Here is a 24,618-nt window from a genome sequence, read left to right as displayed (position 1 = left end):
CTTGCAAAGACCAGGAAGGTGTGGTGCGGTGAAGCTCAGGAACTCTTCCTTGTCCTTGGGATGCCTTTTGGATTCAGTGTCTATAAGACATCAGAAAGAGTATCGTACAGTTCAGCCAAGCAGTAATTGCACAGCCCACACACGCTTTGAATCAGGATCCATTAAAAATAATGGGAGAGAGTGACACCGTGAGTTTGGGTGTGCAAAGAGGTGCAGCAGGGGAGAGTTAGCAGGGAAATGGGTAAGATTCCCCCCGCCTCTTAACGATAATTAATGTCAGCATACGCTGCTGGGAGCAGCCCCTGGTCTGTATTCATGAGGTGTGGGGGAGTATTGATTTTTTTATGGAGATGCTATAGCTGAAAATTTTAGAGAGGCATTCATGTTCTTCATTAATATGCAGGCTGGATAGTGGCTACTGAGAGTTGAGTTTAAGACAGAGACAATCTATACTGGCCATTAAAGAACCACAGTCTAATGGGCACATCTATTCTGGTTCTCTCCATTTTAAATGTTCCTCCTAGTAGTTTCACCCTTAAAATCCAGTGCTTAATTTAATGTATTTGAGAATTTTTTTTAAAAAAGTGCAATCATTTATATTCCTCATATATTGATGACTTAATTTCCTAAATCTTCACCACTTATACACTATTATATAAGTGTATATAACTGTTTCTCTCATGTTTTATGATACATATTTTTGGGTACCTGTCTCCTCCTAGTCTTTATCTGCTGGCTTCATTTATTTTCTTTCGTATATCATCCAGTTGTCCCAAAGGTTTGCACTGTTCTAAGATGCCCGAGGAAACCAAATAGGATTATTATTTCTATTTACCTGTTCCACTAGATGTAATGGTTACCACATAGCCACAAAATGTTACTTTTGAAGTCCGTGGACATTATCATCTACACAAATTAATTAACTCTCTTTTTGGATGATGTTGACATAATTTCAGTTATGGGGAGCTTAATTAGAACAAGAAGGAAATACACTTGACACCCATATTTTTTCAATCCCAAAAGTCATAGAAAGAAAGAAGGCAAGCTTATAGAGAGGGCATAAGTCTCATTTGGTTGTCACTTAACCTTACGTTCGAGAGGTGATGCTATGAATTATCAGAGTAGAGGGCAGTTATGCAAGGAGACGGGGGCCTGAGGATGCTGGGAGAGACACCGTTGTGCTGTTATGAATTCCCACAACATCAGACACCCATATTTAAAGGTAAGTAGAAGAACACATTTCAAAGCTGAACAGAGTGCTTTTGGCAGTAAATGTCTTTTAAAATTATCCATAACTCTATTTTTCCATTAGTACACTTATTAAAGAGTTGGCTTTGTCTAGTGGTGAAATGGGTTGTTCTTTTTTCAAGCATATAAAAGCTCTAGCTATTATAACTATGGGGACAGTTATTTTTAAAAGCTCCTGGGTTCATTCTTACCGAGGGTTCCTTGCCAGAAAATTGAGGCACGGGGCACTGGGCAGCCGTCTGCCATTCGGCATAGTGGTCTCTGCAGAAGGTCACGTTGTGCAGCGAGAGACTCTCTGGGGTTTGGCCTCGCACAATTCGACTTGTTATTTAAAAAAAATACAAAAATGTTAAACCGATTGTGTGTAGTCTTGTTATACACAGATATACATTGTACAGTAGGCTCTAGATCACTTCACCTTCTTGAAACTTGGGTTGTCACTCATTTCCCTCAGAATCTTTAAAAATAGGCATTTAAGAAGCTTCAAATAACTTTGAAGATCCCAGAAAAGAAGTGCCCCTCTGTGGTATCCTGTGTTAAATTGAAAGTGTCTATATTAGAGAATTCATAATGAAGGGAAATTGTTTGAACACATCCTTTTGTAGACTGTTGAATTTAATTAGGTTTCATCTTGTCCTGATTGCTGATTTGGGCTAATTGGCTAACTTTGTACTATTTGGTTCTTTTGCAGATTTATTTAACTTCTACCCTTCTTGGTTTGTTTCTGAGTGCTTAGAAGTTTTCAAGTGAAGAAGTCAAAGAAGTGCCCTGAATAATGGTATTTTCCCCCTAGTGACCACTAGCAGGCCTAGCATGTGACAGGGTCAATTAGGTCACAGTGAAGTGTGTCCTCAAGATTGTATTGATAAATTTAGGGGCGGAAAAGGAAGCCAGCTTTTGTGAATGGAGCACTGGATGAAGAGTCCTGTAATCCTTCTGTATTTGCCACACATAAACCAACTGACCTTTGACGAGGTACTTTGGTACTCGTTTCTCGGGTTACCCTTGGCGCATGGGCAGTGAAGCACAAGACATTGAGGTCATGTGATCTGGGAGCTGCTCAATTCCCAGGTGTTTGTGAATAAAATACATTGATTTATTTTGGGAAACATGCTACTCACAGACTGAGAAACTTTAGTGTCACATAGACTCCTGTCCTGAGTACCCTGTGGAGGCGTATGCCCCATTTTGCATCATAGGGCACAGAAGGAGGAAGCAGCCTGGTGCCAGCTAGAACTGACACCTTGGCCTTTGTCCCAGTCTGTTTTATGGAAGTCATCCAAACTTGATAACATCCCCTCTGAGTTAGATGAGAAAAACTATCTGTAAATCTCCAATGTACAAATGATGCCCAGACATGGGAAGGGTGAATAATAAATGGGATCCAGAGGAAAGACTCTTTAACACCTTCATTCTCAGGCTCCAGGAAACATTCCCTGTATTATCCAAAAGAAGCCTCAGATCATTCTACAAATGCTGTATCTTTTTAAATTTTTAAAACCTTTTTTTACGTCTTCATCCATTCCATCCCATAATAGTAAGATTAGTGGGCCTTAACACATTCCAATAATCCTACTTTTACTTGGCATTTTGTATAGAATTTGCAAATTACTTTTGCTGTAAACAGTAGCTGTAGAATACTTCAAGCTGAGAAGATTAAATGAGGCTCTTATCCCAAAATAAGCCTTTCAACTAAGTTAAAATGACTAAAAAATTTCTTCTTATGAAATGTTATTTGGATATTAAAAATATCTCCAATGAAACACTGCCCATTGAAATCCTCTTGTGCTTCTAGAAGGCACCAGGGTGTGCATGCAGGGAATGTACATTCAGGGGGATAATTTCTGTGAAGGGGACTTTTAGACACGCCAGGACTATGAAGAGCCTCATGAATGTGCACGAGGGTTAACAACCCTGGCACCGGGAGCAGAATCAGTGCTAGAAAGGAAGGACTGACAGTCTTTGAGGTGTTATCCTTGGTGCATGGGCAGTGAAGCACCATTTCCTGTGCTCCCCTCCCCCAAACACAAAAGGGAATGGTGAGACTCCCACGTTCAGAAGGGCCTTCTAGCTGAAAGAGAAGAGAAAGCCCCTAGCCAGGTGGCCGCATAGTTAGCTGAGTAGGTAACTAAGGATTAACAGAGGGGTAAAGCAAGCCTCAGGGGTATTTCTTCCTTGGACAACGTGTCTGTGTCTGACCAGCTGAAGGATGGTGAGAGAGCTCTTGATCAGGTAGTGGCAGCGGCAGCGTGGCTCGCTTCTAGAAGTGGGGGCTGAGAAGGAAGGAGCATCTAGGCTAAGGAAGGAGATTGCAGGGGGGCAGTCAAATTGCAGAGGGACAAATGCTGAAGAGCTGCCTCGGGCCCCACAGGGGACCCAGAGTCCCCCAGGCTGAGCGACTGGCTCAGCCCTGCTGCTCTTCCGGGCTATGCGCGTGCTCTTCCGGCCTGTGTGCTTGCTCTTCCTGCCTGTGTGCTTGCTCTTCCGGGCTGTGAGGAAACACAGGCCTCCTCTGGGGTAGGGATCCGGCCCTGCGCAGCCACAATGGTGGGAGAACGAGGAGCGGAGGAGGGGGTTCTGCTGCTGTGGGAAGCAGAGGAAGAACTGCTGGTGAGCCAAGCAGTGCGTTTGCAACGTCAACGGCCACTTTCTTGCAGGTATTGAGGAGGAAGGGTTTCATCAAAGTGAAGACATGTTCTTCGTCACTTCACTCTCGTTAAGAGTAAAGGTTGAAAGGTTTGAATCGTCCAAACTCTGGCATCCTAGGTCTGACTCTGCCATTTATTCATCATGGGACCTTGAGTGCCTCACTTACCCCTCTGAACATCTGTTTTCCCCTCTACGAAACAGGGACAACAGCACCTACTCTATTTGACAGGAATGTTGTTGGGGTTGAAATGATCATACATATTGAATGTGCTTTGAAAATTGTAAAATGGAAAAAAGGCATCTATTTCTGAAATTATTAAAAGGGACAAGCTAGTTCATAGACAGCAGTTGATTAATTAGTCCAAGGCCACTTATTAATATTTGAAGAACTGAAAACATTATATTTGAGGGTGAACACATTGTGCACACTCAAATACTTCAGGTGCTACTCTAGCTTCCTGATGAAGAGATTAACAGTCCCAGGCAGGTGTTGAATGCCAGAATAGCATGTTATGGGATGTCTGAGCAAAAAGGAATCTTAGAGGTCAGATGGGGAAACTGAATCCCAGAGGACTTACAGGGCTTTCTCACGGTCACTCTGATAACTAGTGGGAGAGCTGGATCTACAGCCAGGTCAGACCACTCATCTCACACTCTGTCCTGTCCCGTACACTGCATTTCCCAGCTGATGGTTTTGGTTAAGTGGAAGTGAAATCTGGGTGTCAGAAATATATATCCTGCCTAATCTCACATAAACTGGATTGCAGAAACAGGTACTGAATGAAACATACATCTACTGTCATCCAGCATTCATTAGAATTCCTGAATCTTGTGAACATGTCATGACGCATGATCAGAGTCAGCCAGGAAAAATAAATATAATATTTCACCACCTATGTAGCTTATTTTCAGTGTTTCAGTGTTATTTTCAGTTTTCCACAGTGAATGTATTTTTTACATATTGTATGTGTCCTTTAGTCACTGCATGTCGTGTGCCTTCATCAAAAGGAATTTCTAAAATTATTTTGAGATTCACAGAGATAAAAGTATCACACAGTTAGCATAGTATGGGCTTACCCTGCTCCATGGATAGCCAGACTGATAAAGAAGATGATAAAAACATGGTGTGTGTACCAAAACAGCTCATAGGAGACCTGTCTGATGAACTTGGTTGAAGAAGTCATGATCAGGATTAAAGCCAGAGAAATCACCAGACCAGTAATGCCTGCTATTGTCTTCAGCAACTCAGTGATTGTGTTCTAAAAAAAAAAAGAATGAATGCCATGATATTAATATCTTAGTGCATTTTTCCATTTTTAGGATCAATACTTGAGAGTCCAAGCAGGCAGCCATTTGAAATGTTTTGCTCAGAAACATACTAGCCTCAACAAGGGTCCAGGTACAACTTGAGAAGTAAGAGCTTCCTTCTTCTTCCTCTCCCACTGTCTTACAGTAGACATTTGCTTTTCTCAAATTTCATAAAATAACATTTTAGTAATTGCACTCTTTTCATTTGTATAAGTCAATTTTCACATCCAAGTTATGCTGAGTTGAAATTAGGACAATATGTGAAAAGAGCATTTCAAGGTAAAATACTGCAAAATAAATCTGAGTTTTAAGTGTTTAATTTTTAAAATAAATATGTGGATCACCATTCTTAATTGCATATTAACATTAATAAACACGGTTTTTGAGAAGGTCTTTTGGGGCATGCCTAATAAAGCAGCTGCACACTCCTTCCCCCTGGTAGTTATTCCTTGCTCTTGCTTTTTAATTGGAAGGACCATGACTTGCATTTCTTTTACGCCATCTCTGGGGTCTTGGAGTAAGGCTTGGTAAAGCCTAGGTAATCAATATAGGTATAGCTATTCTTATCTGGTGGACACTGCTAAAAGGCCACAATTCTGACCTGTGAGTGCGAGGGACAGTAAAACAGCATTTTAGCATATGAATCAGAAAGCATTTTTTTATTGTGAATTTCCCATATTCTTGCCAAGTCATTAATATTCATACATTGTGTTACTATCCTTGAGACAGCCATGAGCTCAATAAACTCACACTGTATTTTTTGTCGGTGAAACCTCATTAATTTTGGCTGCTTTGAGATCTGGAGGTAATTTGGATAGGGACTTCTTCATTGTTTGTTTTTTCTTCATAGAGCAAAGAGTGGAAATAAAATCTAAAGGGGTATGTCTCAAACATTTAAAAAAAGGATTTTGTTTTCAAGTACGCTCAGGCATTTTAGGAATCTATTTACATCATATGGTGTGCTAATTTCAAATCATTCTTCTTTGCTTATTAAGGCAAATCCCCATGTCTCTGTTCTTAAAACACATTTATAGACTGGTTTCAGTTGCGATGTATCCTCTGAAGCAATCCCACTGCATCCTAGAAATGCTCTATAATGTACACTTTGTGTTATCGATACTCATCTTTCTCTAAATACCCCAAATTAGAGGGTTTCCTGAGCTTAATTAGTACGTATATGGTATATTGCTTCTAAAATTTTGAGATTACTATATTGGGAGTAGCTTAATTATCTTGTTCAATTGCTTTAAAACTATTTATGGTAAATACTATTTATTAGATATTCAAAATGTTGAAATTTATTCTCGGGTGTGCATAGCAATGAATCTTCCAGAGCCTTACTGGGGGAAAGCGTTAACTCCAGTAGGTGCATAGATAAATGCTGTGACTCAATTGAGTGACACCAAAGGCATTCCCACATGCTGTGGGCAGCTGTAGTTTTGATTTATACCTGTGATATTTGTGCTTCTAATTGCTGTCAGCTAAGAAAGGGTAGCTTGACTTGAGCAATGGCCTGATATTGAAAATCATCCTAGGATAATTAGGGGACATGACATGGAAGAATTTCCCCCCAAAAAGACTTTGAATTTTTGTTTTTCAAATAAGTCTGCATGTGCAAAATGGTCACTTACGAGCTGCGCCAAATACTGATGGAGAGATTTCCATTGCGGGAGTGTATTGCCTTAAAGCTTTTATGAGACAATATGGTTTTTTTTTTAACCTGGTCACCATGCTGGACACATACTCCAATGTGTTAGTATATGGAAAAGGGTTGAGATCAACCACAAAGACAGAGGTAGGGGTGGATGAAGGGAGAGGAATGTCTTCATCTCTTAATATGGATTGCTGTGGCTACCTTTTTGGTTTTCTTTTCCACAGCTGCTGCCATTCTGTGCACATAGGTAATTAGCATTAATGATGTCACTAGCCATGAAAGTCTCATTATGAAATTAGCTGCTTTGCCCAGTATCTGATTTGGCAAATCAGCTATTCGCACATGTGCCAAAGTATGAGAAATTGGAAAAGAGATCCAGAAAACAATTTGCAAATTGAAAATGAAGACATCCAATTTGTATTTCCTGAATTTAAATGGCACTTCACATTCTTTATGAGCCTAACATCAGTGAAAAAATATCTAATCAAGATCTGCTTTTAAAATTATAAATATTCGAGTTTTAACAGGTTATTGCATTTCTCATATATATATTTGCTATAAATTAATTAAGTGGCACCTATTTTTCTCCTTACTCATAACCTCTCAGCAATATGAATGATAGAAAAAAATAACTTTCTTTAAAAAATGTGAAATTGATGTTAACATTAGGCAGAAACTTTTTCTCTCCAGCTCTTTTATTAAAAGTTTTTGAAATATAGTGTTCCTCATAAAAGGAGAGACTTTTCAGATGAGAAACTACTTAGCATGCAGGAACTCACTGTGTGGAAGGTCCGGATGGGGTTGAGGTAGGTCTCATTTGGGGTGTCGCCAAGTTTGGAAAGTGCAGCAGGAAGTCCCTTGGCTTCCTCTGTCTGGCTCAAGTGGTAGCGCTCCATGTTGAACAAATGTGCCACGATATGGATGGCTAGATGAGGTGGAGACGACACCGGACATTCACCATGTCCAGTGACATGCAATTAAAAGCATAAGAATTTCTTCCTTCACAGTTGCTAAAAAATACAATGTCTCTGTGCTCAAGTTTCTCTATTCTGGTTTTGTAATCACCAAAGAAAAGCGATTTTATTTTTGTGCATCTTGAATGGAGTGGATTGAATATTTCTGAAGATACTGATGATTCTCCAGATTCATTTTAATTATATTAAGAAATAAAGTAAATCCAATTCATCATAATTTAATGTTAAATATATAATTATTCTGGAAGTAAAATAATGCTGTGTTATGATATCACAGCATAATCATATATAAGATATAATTCTTAAAGAAATTATATATATATATAAAACTTAATAAGAAATCAGAAAGATTATTCTAGAATACTCTGCATTGGTACATGCTGATATATATGTATATGACATACATGATCAATACTGGGGAAGATGCTGTTTTTGTTTTCTTTCAGACATTGTACTTTTTATTTTTTAATGCATTTTAGTATACAGTAGTCCCCCCATCTTCGGTTTTGCTTTCCGTGGTTTTAGTTACAGTCAGTCAATGGTAGTATGAAAATATTAAATGAAAAATTCCAGATATAAACAATTCATAAGTTTTAAGTTGCATGCTGTTCTGAGTAATGTGATGAAATCACACAGTGATTCACTCGCTGTGCCCCACTCTGTTCCACCTGGGATGTGACTCATTCTTTTATCCAGCTGTCTACGCCACCCACCCATGAGTCACTTAGTAGCCATCTCGGTGATCGGATCCACTGTCATGGTATCCCAGTGTTTGTGTTCAAGTAACCCTTATTTTACTTAATAATGGCTGCAAAGCTCAAGAATAGCAATGCTGGCAATTTGAATATGCCAAATTAAAAAAAAAAGCCATCAAGTACTTCCTTTAAGTGAAAAGGTGAAAGTTCTCAAGTTAATAAGAAAAGAAAAAAATCTTATGGTAAGGTTGCTAAGATCTATAGTAAGAATGAATCTTCTATCTGTGAAATTGTGAAAAAGAAAAAAGAAATATGTGATAGTTTTGCTGTCGCACCTCAAACTGCAAAAGTTATAGCCACAGTGTGTAATCAGTGCTTAGTTACGATGGAAAAGGCATTAAATCTGTGGGTGGAAGACATGAGCAGAATTGTGCTCTGAGGGACAGCAGTCGGGTCAGTACTACACACAGGTTCAGGCATCCACTGGAGGTCTTGGGAAGTATCCCCCGCAGATAAGGGAGGACTACTGTAGATGTGCATATACCTACACATACATAGACACATATTTGCATGTGTCATTCCTGGTAGATTGAAATAAGCCAGTGTTTATGGAACTAAGCATACCTTCTGGATATTCTCAAGAAGTAAACAGAGCTTTCTAATTCTGGGAATTGCTGATGTCTAAATTCTAAACGAAGAGAACAAGGTCCGGAGCATAGCATCTTCTGGCCTGAGGAGTCTGTGCGTGAGGCTACTCTTTCCTGTCTTGTGAAATCTGTTGGGACACCAGCAGGCACAGCATCCACACAATGACATTACAGACGATTTTCTTGCAAATGGAACCCCTGTCTGGGTGGCCAGTTGATACCCACCATTGGGATCAGATTCAAGTATAAAATGAGGATTCATTGCCCAAAGTACAGATCATTTGCCAATTGATATCCTTTTTTCCTGCACCCATAGGAGTAGCAGGGCTACTACATCATTCAGTCTATATGAGTTGTGGGCAAGTTATTGGATCCCCCATGGCTGTACATTGTGGGCTGAGGCATGAAGGAGAACGTAAAGGGGAAAAGGAACAGCAGAAACTTCTAAGAATATTGGTGTCGTCTTGGTCCCTTTGGTCCTAGTAGCAGATTTATTTAGGAATGCCATCTTCCATTTAGCCTCTTTGCTCTATCACCTGATTTCCTTCTATCGTTCCCTTTTCTGACTTGCAAAGTTCTATACATGCTTTATGACCCAATTCAAAGTTGTTTTCTATTATCGCTACAGGTATTTATTTATACCTGCATCCCCCAATGGACTTTGACTCCTCAAGGATGGACTTTATTCATCTTGAAACCTCATTACCTAGCACATTGGTTAGCACTAGTTAGTATTTAATAATTATTTGTTAAGTGACAATGAGATTACAGAAAGGCAGAAGGGGTAAACAAAGGGATAGGAGATCAATCTATAGATGCAAATTTGTTGGAGTGGGGTTTTCTATGCTGATATATATATATATATTTATATATATTATATATATTATATAAATATATATAAATAAATCTATATATTTACACACACAATTTTCTTCAACCTTTAAGATGAAAATCAAGTCAAATATACTTTTAGTTGAGGCACACCTAAGAAGGCAAAGCATGTGATGGTGTTTCTGCATCTGTGAAGTTTGCTGCCTCCTATGGGTCCTGTGAGGTTAGCACCCAAGAGGTAGTGGTGTATTTCCACCTTGGGAACTTAGTCAACATATGTGGCCATGTGTATGAAGGCTCAGCATCCAGAAAGCCAGCAAGGCTTACCTAGCAGCATTCTTTTCCAATACGCTCTACCTAAAATGGGAACTGTTTGCTAAATTAAACACAAACAACCGTTCAGTATTCCTAATGGCTGTTTTCTGATAATTATCTCAAATTCTTTAAAAAAACAGGTAATACTTCTCATAGCTAACATACAGTGAATGTTTACTATACACCAGGCACTGTTATCAATGCTGTAGGTGCATCATCTGATTTCATCCTCAGGTATTAGTCTTACTCCCTTTGTACTGACCAGTATTCAAAGAGTTAAGAAATTTGTGGTCCATTAATGGGGAAGGGGGGACAAAACCCTGCTTGTGTGACTGCAATGCCCCATCTTTTGCCTTAAGCTGTATTGTTTCTTACTAATCAATGATTGTTACACCTTACTCTTGACTCAAAACTAGTTTCTCCTGTGGGCTTCGGTAAAACTCTTTGAGTGGTTCACGTGGCGTCTTTAGAGTCCAGCTGTTCCTAAGGCTTTGACTGATCATGACATCGGGGTCCTTGTCAGAGGCTGGCATGTGTGCTCCTTTTACCCTGCACCCCTGAGCCCTCACCCCTCTGTTCCGGCTTTCCTTCATCTTCCCTCCGGCCAGGGCGTGGAGCTGTTCCCAATTTACAGAAGTAGAAACTGAGCTTCGGACCAAATTAAATGACTTGTTTACCTTTGCATAATCCATATGTGATAGAAGGAGAATGCAGGGTAAACTCTCGTTCGTATCATTCTATATTTTATAACATTCTTCTTCCGTGTAATGAGTTGTTGATCACAATCTGTTTTCTATTAGATTGATTTCCACATGAGAATTTGACACCGTTAAACTAAATTTAAGTGTGTTGATTGAGCGAACAAAGATATTGAACTATTTATTTGTTCTTATTGCCAGGTCTCCCATAACAGAGCTGAAGGAACTAATGAAGTAGTATAAGAAAGCCCAAGATGCTTTTCAAGAGGTAGCTCCGGAGGGTATGTGTTGAAAACTGTTCTCTCTGGTATTTTTCATGTGCTTTAAAGTTCATGTCTTAAATATTCCTTTGCTCTAGCTTCCTCCATTTTGTTTTCTTTTCAAAAAGTAGAAGATAAAAAGTGGACTATTTTATTTATTTCAGGAATTCTCAGAGAGAAAACTGCTTAGGCCCTGCTTTGTTTGCCTAACAATTTTATTTTGTTCTTAGACCTGCTCCTAATTTTACAGTGATCTCAGCTAGGAACTAAAGATATACTGGCTGCTAAATTTAGGACTCTTGAGACTTGATAGAATCCAGGGGAGATACTGTTTTTGTTCTTTTTTTAGAAATTATATATTTTTTCTTTACACATTTTAGGTTTTTTTTATATGAGTGGCCATGATGTCTATGTTACTGTGACAGTTGCTTCAGATATGTGACAAAATAGTGATACGGTTTGATTTTTCTCTCTCTTAGTCATCAACGTCATTCATGTTACGAGATTATGTAGTGTTAGTATGTAGCAGAAAGAATACTAAAGAGGATACTTTCAGTGACTTCTTTTGCTCTCTGTTTTCTCATCTGTGAAATGGCTGGATTGGATTAAACTACATGGCGTCTAAGGTTCCTTCCAGCCTGTAACTGGACTGGCTCCCGTGTCTTCCTCTGAAGTTAACTGGGAACATTTATCATCAGAAGGGATTTGTAAATCAGTATGGAAGTAATGCAAACATGAAACTTATTGTAATGTTTTCAAAATCAACAAATCAACACTGGCTTAAATGGGGCTTTTCAGTCTTGGGGTCAATCCAATGCCACCTGCTATGCTGGTGAGTACTTCCAGGTCCTCTGTGCACTTTCTATGGTGCACGAGGCTGTGGCCTTGGAGGAGCCCAATAAACACGTTTCCATAACCCACCCAACTGTGCCAGGCTAGAGGGGCTATAACTGGATCTTTCTACAATTTTATGTTCTCCTCAAAGTACTTCTGAGAGAGCAGCGATTTTGGAAACACTGCACATGCACATTTAATTGGTGTGTGAACTTCTGAGTTCAAATAAGGAGATTTCATTGAAGAGTGAACAAAAAAATTATAAAGGCTACAATTAGAGCCAGTTGCCCTGAGAAAGTTCCTTTTCCTTCTTTCTTCCTTTCATTTTATTTTTCAGGAGATCAAAGGAAGCATAATTGAGGGGAATCTTGGAAGTGTGGTCAGTTCTTGCTGTCTTTCTGCCTGCCTCTCAGTGATAACAGTCATTCTGGAGTTAGTCACCTCCTAATTAAGCAGCCTTTAGAAACACGGACCCAGGGACAAATCCTGGCTTGATTCTGCAGCCAGAATTTGGCCGCAAACTTTCGAATTTGTGGTCTGATTCTGTAGGAAGACTCGTTGACTCTGGTACCCTGTGCATGCCACACATTTGTAAATCCCATTAAATTCTTTTAGGCAGGACTGGGGGTGGAGCCTCCCTGGAGCTCACAGTGCCTCAGGCAGAGCTGGTCCCTAGAAATTCCCTAAGGGTTAGGGACCTGCAAAGTTTGTGCTTTGGGGCTATCCTCAACCCTGAGGTCTTCAAATCTTTATTTTCTCAGTATTCTTATTCTGTGCTCTCTCCTCTCACCCTGCATGTTATGTTTATTGATGTTTGTAAGCTAATTTTAGCAACTCACCAGGAGATGCAATGGGGGTAATTCTACACCCCTAGAACCTGGCAGATGCAAGCCACAGAATTTGCTGAGAGAGCTGCCTAGGTTACTATTGACAGCACCCTTTGATGGAAGCTCAGGCTCAAAGTACTGCTTTTCAATTGGAAGGGTCTTCAAAGTCCACTGTGGACCTGGGATCCAAAAAGATCCACATTATAAGAATGGAGAGGCTGTGAAACTATGATTTTTATACCAGTGGGTTTATAGGTCCCTGCAAATGATTTATTAGTGGTTGAAGAATGCTCTGGCAGCTCTTGTCATAGGCAGGCAAGCAAGAAGGCAGGAAACTGAAAGAAGAAGAGTCCCCGTCACTGCATTTTCCATGATGTCCTTGATTATAGATACCATTGTTTTGTCTCTTCCCTCCTCCTCCCTAGCCTACTTCCACCCGTCTCTAATTACATCCTTTAATGATTTGACCAATTAAAGCCTGCAATGCAACTTATAGGGGAACGGATGAGAAATTAGAGGCTGGCATGCAAACTTGGATGTGGATACGCTTCTTCCAAGGTTACGCACCTCTATTAAGCCAGTCGGCTATTTGAAATGCAGCATAATGGGCGATGCTAATAAAATAAGCGCAGGGACATTTTCAGCTGCTCCCAAGTGAATGCACCAGAAGGACAAAATGGGAAAAGCAAAGGTGTATCTATGAAACCAGGGCTTAGCATTTTTGTTTCTCTAAAAGTGCAGTTGCCAGCCACATTTCTTTAGTAATGTGAAATGTAGTAATTGCTTTGTCAGGGTTTGGGAGAAGCAGAGAGCTTTCTTCCCACTCTCCTGCCTTTGCCTGGAGTGGAAACAACAGCAGCGCTGCTGGTTGCCATGGAGGTGTGGGACGAGGGCGCTTTGCTCTCAGATGCAGTTCTGACCCTGCCTGGGGAGCCCCAGGAGATGTCTGGGAGCCTGGCAAAGCAGCGGGGGTCCGGGAGGAAAGGGGCTGGAAAGAATACTTGATTCTCTTCAGGGATCTGCGTGAGGGAAAGAGGGAGAAAAAAACACCCTGTTTTCTCTTGTTGCAGCTGAATGCGAATTTATTACCTTGGACAACTGGCATCGTTTGAATCTCTTCACTCCCCACATTCGGTTTTGTCCACCCCAGACTGCTCATGGCTCCCTGCCTGGCTCATGCCCTTGAGTCCTGTGCCCTTCCTAGGAATTCCTTTGCCCTCCTTTGCCTGTGGCCAACTCCTATTCATCCTCAGGTCTGACCAAATTTGTTGAGGACCTCTTGTGTCAGGGGCCAGAAAAGCCAAGAATGTGCAAGGCACAGCCTCAGTCCTGGAGGCAGTCAGAGTCTGAGGGATTTCACTGTGTGGTGGGAAGTGTGACTTCAGACCTGTCGGCGAGGTGGCTGTGTCGGGCAGGGGAGGACCTGGCGATAAGTCCTGGATGTGGTGATGTCCCACCCCGTAGCAATTCAGGCAAAGGAACAGGACACGCAGGGACTCCCAGGAGCTGATGCTGCCCGAGGGGAAAAGGCCAGGAGGGTGTGGTGGGAGTGAGACGTGTGCGGAGCAGGAGACCCCTCTGAGGAGCTCGGATTTGATCTTATTTGCAATAGCACCAAGTGAATGACCTTGCATTCTGCAAATTTCCAACTAGGTCCAGTCCTGACGATAATCTGCAATCTGCACATCTCATGGACACAGATAGATTGTATTACTGTTCTTTGAATTCCACAGAGGAAAGGGCATGAGGAACTTATCTGAGATCACACAGCCAATCAGTAGCAGGGGTATAAAATAACTCGGCCATCTGCTTTTAGCCAGCCGCTGCCCGTGCTAAATTATACCCCATTCCTAAAACAGCACTGACCATGCTAGTTTCAGAAAGTTATAGCTGCTCTCAGGGTGTCGTGCACATGGGAGACATTCTGTATACGTTACTAATGCATATGATTACATATGAGGAATTATACGTACCCAAGGGTTTAAGGAGAAAACTATTTCATAACATATATTTTTCTTTATCTTTTGCTTCCTTTTCTGATGTGTTTTAATTCTGTTTTTCTCTCCTTCTCTATAATGTCTTTATTACTTTCTCATAGAGTCCAATCCTGCCTTACAGCTCTTATATGGTGGTAATATTTTCTTGCCATTTTACTGTGTTACTCAGGAATTAAGCATACTTAAGATTTTAAAGGAATTCTAGAGATTCTTTGAACTCCTTCTTTGATGAGCCTACCAAGGAGCAATCTGGCCTTTGCTTGGACCCCAGAACACAATGGGAAGCTCAGTACTCTTAGGGGATCTTCATTTTTATTTAAGATACCTTTCAAGGTCCAGAAAAATTTCTATTTCTGAGCTGAGATCTGCTTCCCTGAAGTCTTTATTTCTTCATGCATTCACTCATTCATCAAAGGTTATTGGCACTTGTGCATACTCAGCACTATGTGGACCCTTGAATACAGAGATGAAGTGTTCTTGTTCTTTGCCTTCCATCCCTTAGCTGGTTTTCTCTAGGACATGATGTCTTTTTACCCTTATTTCTTAACAAACCGCAAAGACCTTTTGCAAAGCATTGCTGGGGTTGGTTTAATCTGGCATTGAAGACAATCAATGGGGACAATCTTCCCCTCGTGTCTCACTGCACACCCAAAGTTGTGTTAATTGGCACTTGGGCACCGTCTGTCATGTCTTGTTGCTTAATTAAATTCACATTTGTTTTGAGTGTTCCTTTTACTCTGCTATTTTTTATGCATGAGAGGATAAAAACAAATGAGGAGAACATTTTATAGTTAAATTAGTTTGAGAGAAACAGTCCTGAATCATAACTCTTTATTGTTCAGATAGCCTTTTATTTCAATGTCTTTGTTTTCCAGCAAAACTACCAGCCAGTTGATCATTGCCTCTGTTCCTTTCTTCCCCACTAGAGTTTAACCTTGAACTTGGATGCTAATTTCTAGTGCCTTCCTCTTGAATTAGAAATATAATAATAACAATAACGCTTTGTGTGCCTATAAAGCTTCATATCTTTTCAAGATCCTTTTATATTCTCTAGTTCAATACTATTCAGAACCTTGTTCACATGATCGTTTTTTTTTTTTCTCTTTCTTTTTACTGCCTGTGATAGTCATTTCCCTACGACTGTGAATGAGATTTTGAGCATAGGTCAATTTTATTTTCATTGTGAATTATATTGAATAACAAAGTGTTCATTTTTCAAGTAGGTATTTATCATTGTATTATCAACAAGCCTAACTATTCACAAGTGACAATGAAGTTTCACCAACTGCTCTTTGACAAATTGAGTTCTGGGTAGGGGAAAACTCATATATTAGGAGTATACTTTGGAAATTCTAAAATTCATTTGTATAAAGTTTACATGGCCAGATGAATGGCAAAGGTTTCTTTTATCCAAGGGTGAGAGTTGGGGTGCAGTGAAGTTACACAAAACTATAAAGTTAAATATTAGAGATAGTAAAATCCATCAAGCAGTTAATAAGTACTTACCTGCATTAACAGCTATCCCATAGGCAACCAGTTTGTGAAATTTGAGGTTTTTGTCTAATTGCCTCCTCCATGGTCCTCTGCAGCACTAGAGTAACAACAACAACAACAAAAGCCTGATTTGGGGAAAATCACAATGATAACAGTATTATAAGAGTCAAGAGATAAGGACTCAGGCTTTGCCTCTAAATTGCTTAAAATGAGGCTATGTGATACAAAAGTTAGTGACTGCTGGTCAAACTAGCAAAACAAAAGGTTATTACATGCTTTGCTGAAGTTTCAACTCAAAAATGATTGAATTAGTTATTCTCTGGCTATAACTCAAGACTCTTAAATAAACCTGCTAATATCCACATCTCACATAGCTTCTTTGTTTAGAAAATGAAAGATGATGGCCATTATCCTCATCTATGTAGTTTAAGGAGTCTGTAAATTATTCCTTATTACACAAAGAAAGGCACTATGTGCATCTATGTGAATATTCATAAAGTCACAATGGTGATTTCCTGTGGGCATACCTCAGAGACATTGTGGGTTCTATTCTAGACCACCACAATAAAGCAAATATTGCAATAAAGTGAATCACACAAATTTCTTTGTTTCCCAGTGCATATAAAAGTTATGTTTACACTAAAAAATACATACTTTAATTTAAAAAAATTGTTAAAAAATACTGTCATGGCAACACAGAGTAAGAACATGCTATTGGACAAATGGCACCAATCGGTTTGCTCGATGCAAGGTTGCCTCAAACATTTAATTTGAAAAAAATGAAATATCTTCAAAGTACAATAAAGTGAAGAGCAATAAAATGAGGTATGCTTATATCATAAATTATTTTATCTGGTAAAGGTTAATGCAGGTCTCATTTTCTATGTTTTATTCTATCTAACTGGAAGCACAGGTAAAGTACCCCCAATGGTGAAGTCAATATAATTAGGAAATACAGGTGTTAAAGTCTACATGCTAAAGTCTATATACTGTGTTTGTTCTTTCTGGGGGTGAGAACTTAGATGTTTCCTGAGTGGCATTTTTCTCAACTGCTTATTTGTCTTCTCTCAATCAAAAATGGTAATAGTTCAAGCTGTTATAATGCTTCCTTCAATGGAGCAAGTACATCAGGAAAGGATTGCCCAGTGAGTCCCAATGTGCATGTAAGAAGTCAATGGCAGAAGCACAAGTCAAATCAGATGGGCAGATTACTGATATTTTAGCCATTCTGTTCTGTCTTACAAATAAACAAACCTAAGTTTTAACAGGATTACTGGGAATATCATAGTAAAGTACATCTTTGTTTTCAATGACACTTATATTAGGAAGTGACAACAACTGAAATTATTTCAAATATTTTAGTACTTACGATGCTTGATCCTCTAATGAATGAGATAAGGTTTCGACTGATAGGTAGTAGAATTAGCATGCAGTTAAAATTCAAGCACAGTGCAGATGCTCGTGCCCAAGCCAGTGTTGACTGCCCATAGGTAAAGACACAAAAAAGATATACAGTGAAAACGAGGATGCCAGGGAAAATAAAGTGCATTTTGTTTTCTGAAACAATAATGTTTAATCACCAACTGTACTTACACCCAAAATAGCTCTTGTGTAATGGAAAGACTCCTCCTCTTCATACCAACAGAATGTGTCAATAAACAGATATAAATTCACTCCCAGCCATGAGAGCTAGAGTAGAACAAAAAGAGAACCAAGCAATAATATCTTCAACCTTTTCTTCTGTTCAAAATCATTCAGGTTCTTCTTTGAAAGTGAAATGAAGAACTTCTCAATATTAGTATTACTCTGTATATTTATTTCTCATAGACTAGATTTTAACAGTGATTATAGTGGTAAGAAATTATTAACTTTATAAAAAAGATTTTAAACACATATGATTCAATTTTAAGTAATTTAATGACATTAAACCTTCTTAATCAACATTGCTTGACAATGATGTCAAGGAGGAAATCTCTAAAAACAACTCAGAGAGTACTCTAGAAAAATTCCAATTTCGTAGTCTAATTCAAAGACTTCATTTGATTTAGGGAAACATTCATACATTATGCAAAAAGAAACCACTTGACTTTAAAAATAATTAAAAATGAACTCAATCGGAAAACAACTTTGCATGATTCTATAAGGGTAAATTAAATATATCAACCAAATGTTTTCTAACAAGTTTTAGTCTTTTGACTAGAGTAATACTTCAGGCTATTTAGCATCCCTATACGAGTTATCCTAAAAATCAAAGACTATTCAGTCTATGTATTTAGAGGTGAATAACAAAAATAATACTTACTATTAATATGGTGCTGAGACCCTCATGCAAAATCCAGCACCCCATCATGACACTTTTCTCTTTTGTTATCAGCAAGTTATTCCTTTCTTTCACCTGAGCCTGGATGTTGGGTCCTTAGTAAGGGCTTCCGTACTAAATTGTTTTGTCTTTTTGTCTTAGGAAGCACCTACTGGGAGCAGCTCTCGAGGAATTTCTAATTAAGGACTTCTTGCCAAAGGCACATCACCAAGCTGACATGCCTCCTGACCTGGGTAAATACAAGGCAAGTCCCTGTCTAATGATTCCTTTCTTCAAAGATTTTATAATAAAGGAAAGCTGGTTTTATTAAATTGTCCTCATGTACTTTATACCCCATTCATTTTCTACATGATTGCAGTCAAGATGATAATAAGTCTTTATGTAAATTTGGGAAATAAGGTAACTGCTGAAGGCTGCATAAAGGCAGCAAAGCACTTGCTCTCAAGCTTTCTCTACTTTGTTTATTTTTACTTCTTTATTTCCTTTTCCCCACTTTCAAAAAAGCTCTCTATAGAAGACATAGTGTGCGGGCTAAGTAAGTATGAATTAAACAGTCTTCGAGAAGATGGGGAAGAAAAAAAAAAGATTCTAAAAATAACACAGATAGAAAACTCATGAATCTAAAAGTGTGACTATAAAAAATGAACTTTTTTTTTGTCAGATTGATGGAATAAATCTCTCTTTTTTCTAATCCCACTTAATACACCCATGAGGCAAGGGAGAATATCCTTTCATCCCCAGTGACCCCAGGAATGCTTACATGGTAGCCTGGTCCTTCTCTGATTTTTGTGTAAGTCATAGTTGTTAAATATGACTGTGACTCCACACTCTCGTAGGCAAAATTGTCCCAATTGAAGAAATTTTCTGGCTAGTTCTGGCCCAAATATTTTATTTAAAATTTTTAGACAATTAAGATGAAAATAGGAGGAGATTCAAATCATTTGGATAATTGCCTAAGCTTTCTATGTTTTCATGTGGTGGATCTGTTCAGTTGTCCTAAAAGAATTAAAAAATTTAAAAAACCTGGTAAGAATAAGAATTGTGAGTATTCATTGACCTATAGTTATCTAGGTACTATGTTAAGGATTTTTCAGATATTGTCCAACTAAATCATGCATTGACTCTGTTGGGTAGATATTACAAGCCCTCTTACAGAAAGGTAGAAACAAGTTCAAATACAGTAACTTGCAGTAGGAGTAGCTGGGACTTGAGTCTAGTTCTCTCTGACTTTAACATCTTCATTTTTAACCATTACTTTATATCACTTCCTTTATGAAATATTTCTTCATGGATCTGTGTATCAAAATACATGCAATGCACAGATATAAACTGTTAATGTATCTTTACAAATTGGACATATTTAAGTTATAGAAATTAATTTAATTTATTAATTATAAATAAGTATGTTGTTATAAGTGATTAAGTGTACTATCTCCACGTAACGTTAATGAATTACAAAAAAGTAGGCCAGACACAGTGGCTCATACCTGTGATCCCAGCTGCATGGGAGCTGAGGCGAGAGGATTCCTTGAGCCCAGGAGTTCGAGGCTAGCCTGGGCAACATAGTAAGACTCTATCTTAAAAAGGAAAAAAAAGGATAAATAAAGTTACCCTATTGAATTAATCACATTTTTACCCCTACATTTTGTGATGCTTTGATATCTTTGGGCCTTTCAGTCTTGGAGAGGAACTGCCAAGTTAGGGCAGTTAGCTGATTCCTAGTGACAGCAAACAACTTGACTGTGAGCACTTATATAAACCAAAGAACTTTGAGTCCATACTCCCAACCACCTCTCTTAGCAAACTCTAAAAGAGCCAACATTCTGCCTGCCCTAAGTCACCTAAGACCAGGTACTGGGCAACTGGAGACCAACCACCCCTATACCCCAGGGCTTGCCAAAATTATTCAAACTGTCCAGTCCTAAACCCTGTGACTTTCTTCCCATGAAAGCCACAATAAAGGCTCTGGCCGGTGCTTTCCCCTTGCTCCTCGGCCTTCTGACAACCCTGGGGAAGCATTTCGATGAACAGATGAGCTTCAGACTTGCCACCCACCCTTGACTGTGAGTTACCTCTTTTGAGTCTCATATTGCACATTTGTTAAATGGGACTAATCATAATTCCTGCCTCACAGAGTCAGGCCCGTTTCTCCTCCACCTCCAGTTCTCCTGACACACACACACACACACACACACACACACACACACACACACACACACACACAGAGTCATAAACACATGAATACACACTCACACTGAAGCAAGATGATGCCTCTTCTAGAGAAGTCTAAGATTGGACAGTAAAATATTTAGTGCATTTGCTTCTTCTTAGAAAAAGACATTATTTTTTAGGAATTTTCCCCTCTAGAAATGTACAAAAGCACAGGTATTTTGGCAGCATTAACCTGAGATTAGAGTGTAGTTAGTAAAATATCTTTGGTAGCTTCTTTCACCGTGAGCAATATAAAGATGTAAAGTCTTTGTATTCATTTCTTTAAGCCAATAATCTTCCACAATGAAATGATTTGTTATTTCTGAAGTGTTTAGGATTTACATATCTTAGAGGCCTTATTCAGCTGGGTTATAAAAATTAATTCAGAGAGAATACATCTTGAATTTTAGACTATCTCTTCTATTTTAGATTCAGTGACTGTGAGGACGAGTTGACGTTTTCTAGCCTTCTGTACTCTTCATACAGTGTTACAAATGAGAGATATTTATTGCTGAAAAATAATGTATGGTCCCTTTTTCTGTTAAATGCTTAGAATATTTCTAATGCTACAGTAAAAATAAAATATAAAAGCTTAGGTTTAAAAATTAATCTTTACATGTTCCATCCTTATTTCTAAAATGTGATTTATTTCTCACTTGTCTTAAAAGTATTTATAAACATCTTAGTATTAAAGTAAAAATGGATGAAAAAAAGAAAGAAAAAACCCAGTATATATACACATATAAAAACACATATAACCCCAAATCTTTACATGGCTATTTTGAGGAGAATTTATTGTGATAATTATACAATTATATTGGATAAATTATATGTTGAATAAATTTCATTTTTTAAAGTAAAAGCAGAAAAAAAGAAAAAAGTTATGGAAGTCTATGCATTAAAATATATCTGATTTTTAAGAAAGATTTAATTAAATTTATCACCAATATCCTAGCTTTTGCTGAATTAAGTATATAGTGTTTTTATTTCAGGAAACATTTTGTCCTCTTAACATCATTTTAAAATGGCTTGTGTCACAAACTTAGTTAACATTACCCAGTTAAGCCTTTTCCCTCCACCTGTGGCATGATTCATTCATTCATGCAAGTCTTACAATCTCCGGTGATGACTTTGAGGCCATTGCATGCATTACACAATCCTGGGCACACCAGGAATTAGAAGTTTGGCTTCTATATTTAGAAGCTTATGATGGTGCAGTTGGGTGGTGACAGGTACGTGTGCAACAACTAAATAATTATTTAAAGATGAGGGCATACCCGATACTCCTGTAGCATGGAGAGATCCAGGTGAGGGACTTACTCTGGGGAGAATGAATTCTTCAGAGGAGGTGGATTAAGCTGGATTTTGTCAAAAACTATATAGTGTGAAGAAGAGAAGGAGGAAAATAAGTTTGAATTTCGGAGTCTCTCAAAGAATCATTTTAACGTTCCAGAAACATCAAACAGCAAGGAAAAAATACCCCTGCCCCCAATCTTCTTCTTGTGGCTACTCCTGGCCTTGTCTGCTAAATCCAGAACTTATGAGCTTTGTTTGCGTGTTTCAGTCTTCTCACTTCATCTTTTTCATTGCTCACTTACATTTGCAACACATTTCTTCTTTCCATTTAACCCTTTGCACTCGGATGTTGAGTATGACTAGACATGGTTAGCAAAATTATAGAGATTAAAAATACTCTTTGAATGTATCAATAATTTGAAATATAAACAAATCCAAATAAATAAGTTTGTATGAAAAGAAACTCCAGTTTTTATTCTACTGCCGTGCTTTGTAAAATCTGGGGTATTTAAAAAATTAAATCCTGAGTAGAATAAAGGAATCGAGAAAAAAGCAAGCCAGTTCAAAGGGTTAAGTCCTCTAAAACCCTTCCTGCAGTCATTTGCAGATGCTATTTGCAGGGCACTGATACCTGAGGATCCCAGCACATAAGAGAACAGAGTGACTAATTCATCCTTTCTTACCCAAAACTAAGTGACACAGTTCAAAATCTCCTGTATTGCCAGTTTTAACTTTTTGATTTAGAAATTTGGCAAAAGCCAGGATTATCATGCTCTTTAAATGTTTTATATTGTGTCTAGCATACATTGGAACTCTGTAAATGTTAAATAATAAATACAGAACCACTTTCATTTCTCTGCTTCTTGACACAGACAATTCCATACAAATCCCTACATAGAGAGAGTTGAAGGGATTTCCAAGCAGTCAGTGGTTTTCATTAAAGTTTAAAAGTGAAAGGGAAGTTTTCCTTTTTAGGCAGTGAATCATTTAACTTCTAAGTTCAGGAAAATTTAAAGTTTAAGAAGGCTAGTCTAGAAATCCCTTCTTTGCATATCCAAGCTGTTCATCTCTCAAAAGTCAAAGTGGATGCCAGAATTCCATAGATTTCATTTTTCAAGATGAACATTCATATTTGAACATATTTCAAGCCAGATGGTTTACAGTTCATGTATTTGTTGGCGTTTTCCTGCCACAACAACTAAATATTGAAGACACATATTTGTGATGAGGAGAGCATTTCCAACCATCTTTTCCTGTGGCTCTTTCAGGCGGAGCACTCACCCCCCCCCCCCAGCTTTATATCACCGCGTGCTGGGGCAAGACTCTGCAGACTCCAACGGTGAATTACATCCATTTGATTTAATGGACAGGGGATAGGTGAAATAACATAAAACAAGCTCCCTACGAATAAATATTTCTTGTAACAGCCATGAATTTTCTGGTAGCAAACAAGAAAGCAAATGAACAGCTATTGAAATGTTCTGTTTTCATGATCCGTTTAGACAAGCTGGAAAGTTTACTTTTCATCCTTCTAGTACCTCATAAGCCAGTTTGCCAAACTGTGGGATTGTTTGATCAAAGTTCAGAAAAGAACAGGAAAATCAAACAAAGGTTTAGTATTTTTTTCTTTTTTTAAATAAAACCACCAGATATGAAAATACCAGCTGGAGAAAGCGTTGCACATTTGTACTGAGGGATGCCAATGTCACTCACCAGGTTCTGTGATATCTCTCTTCCAGGATGAAACAATTTGCTGCTCATTTGTCATCTCATGTACAATTTGTTATTATTCTACTCAACTATCAATGTTTGCATTATTACAATTTTAAAGATTCATTTTGTTGACAAAGGCCCATCAGGAAGCTGAACCAAAACAATACACAATTTTAAGACGTGGAAAACAGAAGAATGTAAAAAGAATGTAAACACACAAAAGAGATATGTTTCCTCGGTACCATAACAAGATTTCTGTAAATATTCCATATGCACTACACAAGAAACTGGCAAAATGGGATAAAACAAACCTGTCCACAGCCATCAGTGTAACCATCATCTGGTAACACAGGACATGTACACACAAAAAGACTTGGTAATATTTTTTTAGAGATAGTTTGCAGAGCCCCATATTTTGAATCAAATTTGCCTAGAATCATGACTCTCAAGAACAGAAGGAAATGATAAGGATCATGTAGAGTGATTTTCTTATTTCAGAAGGGAGTAAACAGAGAGCAGGGAGGTTAGGGGATTAGGCTTAAGTCATATAGAAAAATGAGACGAGAGCTGGGTGTTCAAGTCCACTGGCTATTTCCTTATATCACTCACTACCCCTGTGTTTTCATATCTTTGCCGTCTACAGTGGA

General features: G+C 38.5%; 1 protein-coding gene across 1 annotated transcript in view; it reads right to left on the bottom strand.

Moving 5' to 3' along the window:
- Nucleotides 1-18,808, bottom strand: part of NOX3 (NADPH oxidase 3) — a 56,436-nt gene extending 37,628 nt beyond the window's left edge. Inside the window, exons 1-7 of the mRNA XM_012759587.2 lie at nucleotides 18,734-18,808; nucleotides 18,025-18,120; nucleotides 17,801-17,911; nucleotides 16,444-16,528; nucleotides 7,639-7,784; nucleotides 4,975-5,156; nucleotides 1,440-1,569 (exon numbers count right to left, since the gene is read on the bottom strand). Coding sequence (XP_012615041.1) covers nucleotides 1,440-1,569; nucleotides 4,975-5,156; nucleotides 7,639-7,784; nucleotides 16,444-16,528; nucleotides 17,801-17,911; nucleotides 18,025-18,120; nucleotides 18,734-18,781 — 798 coding nt within the window. The 5' untranslated portion in view covers nucleotides 18,782-18,808. The remainder of the gene's footprint in view (nucleotides 1-1,439; nucleotides 1,570-4,974; nucleotides 5,157-7,638; nucleotides 7,785-16,443; nucleotides 16,529-17,800; nucleotides 17,912-18,024; nucleotides 18,121-18,733) is intronic.
- Between the last annotated feature and the right edge of the window lie 5,810 nt (nucleotides 18,809-24,618).

This window comes from Microcebus murinus, chromosome 5, assembly GCF_040939455.1.
Source record: "Microcebus murinus isolate Inina chromosome 5, M.murinus_Inina_mat1.0, whole genome shotgun sequence".
Classification (NCBI taxonomy): domain Eukaryota; kingdom Metazoa; phylum Chordata; class Mammalia; order Primates; family Cheirogaleidae; genus Microcebus; species Microcebus murinus.
Note: the sequence above shows the minus strand (reverse complement) of the source record. Positions and strands in the feature narration are given on the sequence as shown.